Genomic DNA, 10693 nt, shown 5'->3' with positions numbered 1-10693 from the left:
TCGTAGATACAAATAATGTATATGATTCTTACCTTTGTAATTCTTTTTTAACCTCCACTCACTAGCTATATGAGCGGGGACAGTTACTAAACCCCTTGGAAACTTAGTTTTCTGTAAAAATCAATAATGGAATTATGCCTACCTGAGGGGTGCTTTTTTTTTTTTTTTTTTGCGGTTCACGGGCCTTTAACCGTTGAGGCCTCTCCCGCAGCAGAGTACAGGTTCCGGACGCTCACAGGCCCAGCTGCTCCGGGGCACGAGCCCATGTCCCCTGCGTTGGCAGGCGAACTCCCAACCACTGCACCACTGGGGAAGGCCCCTGAGGGGTGCTTTTGAAGAGGACTAAATCCAGTTACATAGGTAGGAGCTCAGCTCAGTGCCTGGATGGTAGCTGCTAATGACAGGAACAATCAAAAATTCAGATTCCCAAAGGGTTCACTACAAAGACAGAAACCCAGCCATGCTGGCCAGGTTCCAAAAGCTCCTAGGGAAACTTTATTTCCTCAGGGTAAGCCCTGGAATAAGTGAGTGGCCCCTGTCTCCCACCCGAATTTCCCTTTCTCCCATGCTCCCTGGTTCTTCACTTGGCCTAAAACAACCTAATCTGCTGCACCTGTCTTGGATTTGACTTTAGAGAGTATGTACCTTCAGAGATGCAGAGCAGCAGAAAAAACAGATAAGATAGTCCTGAAATTCTGTATGAACAGGGAAGGGGGAACCAGGAGCAGACTCGCTTTTCTGAAAAGAAAAATGGGGAGAAAACCTAGCCAGACAGCAGGGGTATCAGGCAGAGTTCTTTCTCCCTCTGGTGTCTGTACCCTGGGAGTCGACAGAGACCCCAGCTCTCCTAAGACACCCATACATCTTGGCTGTACCATGAAGAGTAAAATAAAGGGACTGCTACTTAACAGTGTCACAGAAGTGCCTGGGACTTCTCACTCTTAGGCTTGGCCAGAGGAGGGGGATGGGTACGTAAATATTTTAAAATCCTGTGGGGCATGGGGAGGGAAGCAGAGCAGCCAACAGATAATAGGGATGAGTTTAGGACAAACACAAGAGCCAAAATATTCCCCTGGTTACCCTGACAGCCAGTCAAATTCTAACTTTAGGGCCAAAGAGCCTCGGGCACAGTGCAGAAGCACTAGACACCCCTGCTTCTAGTTCCACAGTCACTTACCTGGCTTCTCCCATTTTAATTCTGTAGAGGCTCAGGCCACATTTCTTCTCCTAAAATCCCATCCCCTTATCATCTTTTACCTTGTATATTCCACGCGGCTTCCTTGTATTTCAGATTCCTTGAAGGTAGGGCCCAGAAATTCTACTATTCTGCAAAGGCTCATTTTACGAAGAACCTCTCCTAGGTGCTCTGCAATTTTTAATATGATGGTTACATAAATCAAATTGAAATGAAAACTGCCATGTTGACTTTTGTTTCATAAAACGTTTAATTCCCATGGTAAAAGTTTAAATAAATAAATAATGTATAAATTAATTTTAAAAAAGCTGAAAGTCTTTAACTGTCCTTTCAAATCCAGTGCATTGCCTGTCAGTTACTTAAAGAACCTCCGCTGGTTGAAGAGCCTGACATCATTGGCAGCATTGTCCATTCCCAGAGCCACAGGGGGGAGATCTTCAATTAAGGAGGTAATCTGTAAGGCGGTTAAGGAAGGAAAAGTTCCTGAGGATTTCCACTCGCACTACTGTCCAGGAACAGTTGCTGTACTCCTTGGACTTCAGGTACTGCACAATCTGCAAGTAATATTTCTTCAGGTGAAGAATGGTCATGTGTACCCCGGTGAAGTTTTCCTTCTCCATTATTTCCTCCAGGACTGTCTCCAGACGATCCATCTGCCCATAGACTTCCACAAGGAGTTTCTCAGTGATGGTCTCAGTCCAGCCGGTGCTAGAGAAATTTCTTCTGAGAATACCAAAGATCTGCTGGAGCATCTCATAGATGACCAATACGGCATCTTCCTTCCGGAACTGCTGTGGTTGCTTAATCTCCTCAGGGACCTCGAAGTCCATCCTGTCCTCGAGGCAATGTTGAGGCATTCCAGGTAACTGCCACAGGAGTTTCTGACATGCCAAATTGCTGCTCCTTTGTTGGAATCGAAGCAATCTGTAGCTCGTGGAAAGAGCTGTTGTGGAGAAACACAACAGGAGAGCAATTTGGAGGATGCACCTGTGGGTCATGATGAAAACAGGAACAGCGTTATCTGGTCTACTACTAGATGCTGAAGCCAAGTCTTCAAGAGTTTGCAGTGTGAATGTCCTTTCTCCAAAGTGTGGACTACTTATACAGGATGGCCCTCCACTCTTTCTGATGGAGAGGAATTTCCCACTTTCAGTTCTCCCTTTCAGTTTTCCTATGTCATTTAACTTATTAGTTGTCTCTAAAATTCTTTTTCTTTAAGCTCCTTGTTATTTTCTTTTATATATATTAGGGGGGAAAAGATATACAAACAGTGAGGATTTCTAATGTTTTTGTAAAGTTTCAGTGAATTGCTAAAGAAAAAAATAAGCCAAATCATTTTGAACTTGACTATTACAGGGTTCTTTAATTTGGAAAGGATTTTTTTCTTTTTCTTTTTGCATATTTTGAGATTTGGGAGGTGGTCTTTGTTTGAAAGAGAGTTTTCTTTTTCCTAAGAACTAGGTTTAATTCCCAATACACTATTACAAATCAATAAATACATGCAGTTTATTATTTTTAAAAAGACACCTATTTTTCTTCTAACTAAAATAGAATGATGTCAAACTAAGTTGATCTGAATTTTTTTTGTAGGGCCTTAACCATAAGCAAGGAGACATCACATAACTTTTTCATCCTTAATTTATTGCTTTATCTCAGCTATTCAGAATATAACTGAAAACTAGAAATTAAGTAATATCTCTAAGCAGGCAAAATGAATGTTACATGGGCCATGCATAAAAGTCCATGGTTCCTCTTTAGGGGGCCTTTGTGACCATTATTGAGGGCCAATGTATTTTTTGTACATACTTCTAACAATATAAGTGTCTGATTTTCCATTTGCATGCAAATATATACCTCATATTAAAAGGAGGTCCAGAAGGAAAATGGAGGAAAACAATCAAGTAATCAGGGGATTTTACTATTGAGACAAGTGGTTCTATCTCAATATTTCTGAGACCATTTTTGAATTCGAGTTTAGTAACTCAGACGACTCAGTAAAAAGAATCAAATTATGATTTTTTTGTTCTGCTTATAGAGACAGGGAGATGTAGAGTACATTTTTAAAGATTTCAAGACAAAAATAAGTTCTAATAATTATAATATTTAAACTAATAACTTTCAGTTTTCAGGAAACCTTTCATTATCTTTCAGCCTGAATTTACTAAATCCACACTGTGGGCAGCTGTAACATGAGCTGTTGCAGATTGTAATCCTCACTCTCATGGATCATACAGTTAAGCAGGGGACAAGAACATTTATCAAAGAAATACACAAAACTAAAAATGCAATGGTAACAAGTGTTACAGAGGAGGGGTAAATGATATTGTGGGTACCTATGATATAAGGGGACCTATGATATAAGGACATAGTGTAGTAGAAGAAATCAGAGAAGACTGCCCTGAGGTAATGACACTGGAGCTAAAATCAGAAGGAAGATCAGATGGAACTGCATATGCAAAGGCCCTGTGGTGGGAGGATGCATGGTAAGGTAAAGGACTAGACTGAAGACCACTGTGATTTTCAAGTCAGAGATGGTCAGAGAATGTCTGTACCTGGATTTTTCCCCATGATAATAAGATAGCTAGGAGAACAAAAAATAAACTCAAAATGGATTAAAGACCTAAATGTAAGGCCAGACACTATAAAACTCTTAGAGGAAAACATAGGCAGAACACTCTATGACATAAATCACTGCAAGATCCTTTTTGACCCACCTCCTAGAGAAATGGAAATAAAAACAAAAATAAACAAATGGGACCTAATGAAACTTCAAAGCTTTTGCACAGCAAAGGAAACCATAAACAAGACCAAAAGACAACCCTCAGAATGGGAGAAAGTATTTGCAAAAGAATCAACGGACAAAGGATGAATCTCCAAAATTTACAAGCAGCTCATGCAGCTCAATATCAAAAAAAACCAAACAACCCAATCCAAAAATGGGCAGAAGACCTAAATAGACATTTCTCCAAAGAAGATGTACAGATTGCCAACAAACACATGAAGGAATATTTAACATCACTAATCATTAGAGAAATGCAAATCAAAACCACAATGAGGGGCTGGTGGCGCAGTGGTTGAGAGTCCGCCTGCCGATGCAGGGGACACGGGTTCGTGCCCTCGTCCGGGAAGATCCCACATGCTGCGGAGCGGCTGGGCCCGTGGACCATGGCCGCTGAACCTGCACATCCGGAGCCTGTGCTCCGCAACGGGAGGGGCCACAACAGTGAGAAGTCCGCGTACTGAAAAAAAAAAACAGAAAGAAAAACACAATGAGGTATCACCTCACACCAGTCAGAATGGCCATCATCAAAAAATCTACAAACAATAAATGCTGGAGAGGGTGTGGAGAAAAGGGAACCCTCTTGCACTGTTGGTGGGAATGTAAATTGATACACCCACTATGGAGAACAGTATGGAGGTTCCTTAAAACACTAAAAATAGAACTATCATACCACCCAGCAATCCCACTACTGGGCATATACCCTGAGAACACCACAATTCAAAGAGTCATGTACCACAATGTTCACTACAGCTCTATTTACAATAGCCAGGACATGGAAGCCACCTTAGTGTCCATCAACAGATGAATGGATAAAGAAGATGTGACACATATATACAATGGAATATTAGCCATAAAAAGAAACAAAATTGAGTTATTTGTAGTGAGGTGGATGGACCTAGAGTCCGTCATACAGAGTGAAGTAAGTCAGAAAGAGAAAAACAAATACCTTATGCTAACACATATATACATATATATGGAATCTAACAAAAAAAAAATGGTTCTGAAGAATCTAGGGGCAGGACAGGAATAAAGACGCAGACGTAGAGAGTGGACTTGAGGACACGGGGAGGGGGAAGGGTAAGCTGGGACGAAGTGAGAGAGTGGCACAGACTTATATATACTACCAAATGTTAAATAGATTGCTAGTGGGAAGCAGCCGCATAGCACCGGGAGATCAGCTCAGTGCTTTGTGATCACCTAGTGGGGTGGGAGAGGGAGGGTGGGAGGGAGACGCAAGAGGGAGGAGATATGGGGATATATGTGTATGTAGAGCTGATTCACTTTGTTATAAAGCAGAAACTAACACACCATTGTAAAGCAATTATACTCCAATAAAGATGTTTAAAAAGCAAAAGATAGCTGGGAGATAGGATTATTAGGCATTTTCAAAATATTGTGCACTTTATTTGTTTGAAAGAATTTAATTAAGGTTACTTAATTTTTAGCCTTTCTTTTGTTTTATTCACGTCTAAATTTTTTTCTATAATGACCATGTTACTTGTGCCATTAGAAAACAAAAAGCACCTAGTTATATTGAAAAGCAGGACACAAAATTGTACATACTATGTAACTATGTAGAAGTATGTAGAGGAAAAAAAAATAAAAGGAAATATACCAATATTTTAATAGTGATTGTGTTTGCTTTGTGAAACTAAAGGTTGATATTTTTTTTGTGTGGTTTTTCAGTTTCCCACAGTGAATGTATTCTTTCATTATTGATTAATCTACAGTAAAGAAACAATAAACCCAGCATTTCTGGTTACTCTGCATCTTATGTGGGTTTCATTCTCTCTGGCCTTTTGATCTTTGCATGCCATCTCTGAACAGAATGTCAGCCATCTCATGAGTTCTGCACACTGGATTTTGGAAAAAGCAAAATCATCTCTCAGCTGTTCCACTTTTTTATTTATTTATTTATTTATTTATTTTTGGCTGTGTTGGGTCTTTGTTGCTGTGCGCGGGCTTTCTCTAGCTGCAGTGAGCGGGGGCTACTCTTCATTGTGGTGCGCAGGCTTCTCATTGTCGCGGCTTCTCTTGTTGCGGAGCACGGGCTCTAGGCGTGCAGGCTTCAGTAGTTGTGGGATGTGGGCTCAGTAGTTGTGGCTCGCAGGCTGTAGAGCTCAGGCTCAGTAGTTGTGGCGCACGGGCTTAGTTGCTCCGCGGCATGTGGGATATTCCCGGGCCAGGGCTCGAACCCGTGTCCCCTGCATTGGTAGGCGGATTCTTAACCATTGTACTACCAGGGAAGCCCCTCAGCTGTTCCACTTTAAAATGCCCAGTTATGTCAGTCATTGAATAATTCCTCAAGGTTTCTTCTTTTTTAAAAGGATACTTGGGGGCTTCCCTGGTGGCGCAGTGGTTGAGAGTCCGCCTGCCGATGCAGGGGACACGGGTTCGTGCCCCGGTCTGGGAGGCTCCCACATGCCACGGAGGAGCTGGGCCCGTGAGCCATGGCCGCTGAGCCTGTGCGTCCGGAGCCTGTGCTCCTCAATGGGAGAGGCCACAACAGTGAGAGGCCTAAAAAAAAAAAAAAAAAAAAAAAAAGGATACTTGGATTAGCCTGGAATCATCCATGGCTCACACACAAAGGCCAGTGCAAGGAGTCAGAGGTCAGTCAACCTAGAAGTGGTCCACTGCACTCAGAGAAGGGAGGTTGTCTGAGGAGTCTGGTCACTGGGGCCTGCCCCTCCAGGTTGACTTGCAAATTCGTGTAGAGCTGACCTCCCCAGGTGTGACAGAGGGCCTGCTCATCCTGCCCACATCCAACGGCTTTTGATCCTCCCTGTTAAGAGAGTTCATACTCTAATGGGATAAAAATAATAGCAGTGGCATTAGTAGCAGTAATATTAGTTACCATATACTGAACACTTACTATGTGCCATTCTCTGAATAATCCTCATAGTAAACCTTTGAGGTGGGTTATTGTCATCCCCATTTTAAAAGGGCAAGACTGAGGCTCAGAGAGGCTAAGTAACATGCCCAAGATACACACAGATAATAAGATGGGCGGATTGCAGTCAAAGCTGTGCTCTTTCCTTATGCCACAGTTAGAATATGAAGTAGACCACGGACAGTGCCTCCATATAGATACATGGTACAAACCGTGGTGGCAATGCTAACTCTCAAAGGAAAAAGGAATTATAGCTGATGGGGAGGATAAGGAGGCAAGCAGTGCAACGTAAAAAATGGTGGCCATGGTGCAGGCAGTATGGTGGATGTCGCTCTAGATCAGCGCTGCCCAGAAGAAATATAATGCAAGCCATATATGCAATTTATTTATTTATTTATTTATTTATTTATTTTTGGCTGCGTTGGGTCTTCGTTGCTGCATGTGGGTTTTCTCTAGTTGTGGCGAGCGGGGGCTACTCTTCATTGTGGTGCACGGGCTTCTCATCGCGGTGGCTTCTCTTGTTGCGGAGCATGGGCTCTAGGCACACGGGCTTCAGTAGTTGTGGCATGTGGGCTCAGTAGTTGTGGCACGTGGGCTCTAGAGCTCAGGCTCTGTAGTTGTGGTGCACGGGCTTAGTTGCTCCACGGCATGTGGGATCTTCCTGGACCAGGGCTCAAACCCGTGTCTCCTACATTGGCAGGCGGATTCTTCACCACTGTGCCACCAGGGAAGCCCCCATACATGCAATTTAAAATTTTCTAGTAGCCACATCAAAAGAGTAAAAAGAAACAAGTGAAGTTAATTTTAACTGTATATTTTATTTATCACCATATATCCAAATATTTTCATTTCAACATGTACCAATATAAAATTATTAATGAGATAGTTACATTCTTCTTTTTCACACTGCCTTCACAATACTTTTACAGTCATAGTACAGCTCAGTTGGGACTAGTTAAGTGCTCAGTTGGCCACATGTGGTTGTTGGCTACCATGGTGGACAGCACAGCTGAAGACAGAGGGAGCAGCACGAACAGAGCCAGGAGAATGGATGAGTTTGCAGGGAGCACATAGAAGGAGCTTCGAATTGTGGACAAGCTCTGTGCTAAGAGTCAAGGGGATTGAGGGTGGAAAAATCAGCTCGAGATGTATTGTGGAGGCTCTTGAATACCAGAATGCTGCGTTTGTACTTAATTCAAGAGGTCTTCGGGCATAGAGGGCACTATGTTTTGCTCTGGGCAGAAGAATAGGCAGAAATGTTGGAGGTGAACTGAAGCAGGGAAAAGTCCCACCCAGGGGCTCTCATGGCTGTAGAGGCTGAAAATAAAGATGATAGCTAAGGAACTGCAAGAAGGGAGTAGATACAGAATTATAAAAAAAGAATTCTTTTTTCTGGTTTCTTCCCTTTGTGGTCTTTCCAATTTCTGCTTTTGTGTTCATGAGGTGCTTCCTAATACTTCTCTTCCAATTGCCTTTATGAAGTTTCTCCTGAGGATCGGGTGATACTCACTGCAGAAGTCCACTTATGAATGGGTTAAAATCTGTTCCTTTGGAAGACACCATTTTTCTGTTTGTGTGTTTGTTTCATTTCCCCTAATTTATTTGAGTTTTATCAAAATAACCAGGAAAATTCATATAGCCTTATCTCTGTCAGGGAGATCTATTTTTTAGACTGGCCTAATGTATACCTGCATTGCAAGAATGAATGCGCTGGCCCTTTTCTTCATCTTGTCCTCTGTTGTTGGAAGCCATTTTTCACTTCCTCCCTCTGTGGAGACTTTTCTTTGTGCATTCTCTCCTACCAGCTTTCTGCGGTCCAGAGAACTACTTCCAGTCCCTGTATCAGTTTCTTCTGGTTAATGAGGTTTTTCAGAGAGGCAGAGTGACATTTAGAAAGTAAAACTTGAATGATGTTTCTAGCCATTTGAAATCTTTTGAATTTGGAACTGCTTTGCTATAAACCTCAGAGACAGAAAGAGTTTCCTTCTCTTTTTTGATACAATTGTCTATGGAGGAAAGCTATGTCTCTAGAAGTCAAAATTACAGTTGTCTTCTCTCTTCCTCATCTCTTCAAATACTTTTTCAACAAAAACGGCCCTATAAAAGATGATAAATTAGACAAGATGAAGAGTTAGCGAGAAGTTTGTGAGCAGTGGCAAAACAGAAATTAAGGCAAAAAACAATCTTTCAGGGATATCTTGGAAGGGGCAACAACGTGTATATTAAGAGAGTGTTTTGATACATAAGGAGAGAATTCCCCATTCCTCCTTCTAAAAAAAAAAGTTTACATAATATACATAGAAAGTCATGCACAAATGTCAAGTATACAATCAACAAATCATAAAATATAAACTTCTACACCACAAACTAAGTGAAGACATAAACACTACCAACAGACATAAACACTACCTGGCCCTTTTCCCCTCCCCCATCACATTCCAGTGCCCCTCTCTCCTCCCCCATCAATAAGCTCCTCCCCCAGCATCACTACTGCCTTTTAACAGCCTAGATTCTGCCTGTTTTTGAACTTTGTATGAACGACTTCTTTCACTCAATAGTATGTTTGCGAGATTCATCTATGTTTTTGTGTGCAGTTATAGTTCATTAATTTGCGGGAATGTGTCATATCCATGTAGAAATGCCACAGTGTTTTATCTTTTCCACTACTGATAAACATTTGGAATTTTTTCCTCCTGATTTTGTCATTATAATGAATTTTGCTATGAAAAACCTTGTTTGTATCTTTCGGTGCACATTTGTACAGCCTTCTGTTGGCTATATGCCTAGGATGAAGTAAATGGGTCATAGAATATGCATATGTTCAGATTTAGCAGTTAATAACAAACATATTTTCCAAATGTTTGTACCAATGTATATTTTCACTATCAATGTATGGTATGTCAGTTGCATTACACTCTTGCCAACACTTGGTATTGCCAGTCTGCTTAACTTTGGCCTTTCTAGTTATGCATAGTGATATCGCATTACAGTTTTAATTTGTATTCCCTGATTATTAACAAGGTTCAGCACATTGTCATATGCTTATTGATCATTTGGCTATTTTCTTCGTGAGGGGCCTAGTCAAATTTCTTGCTGACTGTCTCAGATATTTTTTTCATTATCTACAGATGATGTAATTGTGTACATACAAACTACAAAAGAATACATAAACTATTAAAATTTAAAAATGAATTTAGCAATCTCATTGAAAATAAGATCAATATTAAAAATCAATCACCTCTTTTTTTACTAGTAATAAAAAATTGGAAAATGACATTTAAAAATGATACCGATACCATTGGCAGGACTTTACCGGTGGCACAGTGGTTAAGAATCCGCCTGCCAATGCAGGGGACACGGGTTTGAGCCCTGGTCCGGGAAGATCCCACATGCCATGGAGCAACTAAGCCCGTGCACCACAACTACTGAGATTTTGTTCTAGAGCCCACGATCCGCAACTACTGAGCCCACCTGCCACAACTACTGAAGCCCGTACACCTAGAGTCCATGCTCCGCAACAGTAGAAGCCACCGCAATGAGAAGCCCATGCACTGCAACGAAGAGTAGCCCTGCTCGCCACAACTAGAGAAAGCCCGCATGCAGCAACGAAGACCCAACGCAGCTATAAATAAATAAATAAATATTAAAAAATAAAAAAAAATAAATAAAAATGATACCATTGACAATAACATAAAACGTCTACTACTGAGAAACTGTCATAGCCAGGAGGAGCCTAAGGAGACATAGTAATTAAAGGTAATGTGGGGGCTTCCCTGGTGGCGCAGTGGTTGAGAGTCCGCCTGCCGATTCAGGGGACATGGGTTCG

The 10693-nt window shown here is 41.6% G+C and overlaps 1 protein-coding gene across 1 annotated transcript; it reads right to left on the bottom strand.

Moving 5' to 3' along the window:
• Window positions 1-1632: 1632 nt before the first annotated feature.
• IFNB1 (interferon beta 1) lies at window positions 1633-2193 on the bottom strand. Its single transcript, XM_007454958.1, has one exon. The coding sequence runs from the start codon at window positions 2191-2193 to the stop codon at window positions 1633-1635; it is 561 nt and encodes a 186-aa protein (XP_007455020.1).
• Window positions 2194-10693: the final 8500 nt, after the last annotated feature.

The sequence above is a fragment of the Lipotes vexillifer genome, unplaced genomic scaffold (assembly GCF_000442215.2).
Source record: "Lipotes vexillifer unplaced genomic scaffold, Lipotes_vexillifer_v1.1 scaffold317, whole genome shotgun sequence".
NCBI lineage: Eukaryota > Metazoa > Chordata > Mammalia > Artiodactyla > Lipotidae > Lipotes > Lipotes vexillifer.
The sequence above is the reverse complement of the archived record's forward strand: the minus strand, read 5'-3'. Positions and strand labels throughout refer to the sequence as shown.

Coding starts and splice junctions, on each gene's coding strand:
- IFNB1 (XM_007454958.1), bottom strand. CDS start 2,193: ATGACCCACAGGTGCATCCTCCAAATTGCTCTCCTGTTGTGTTTCTCC.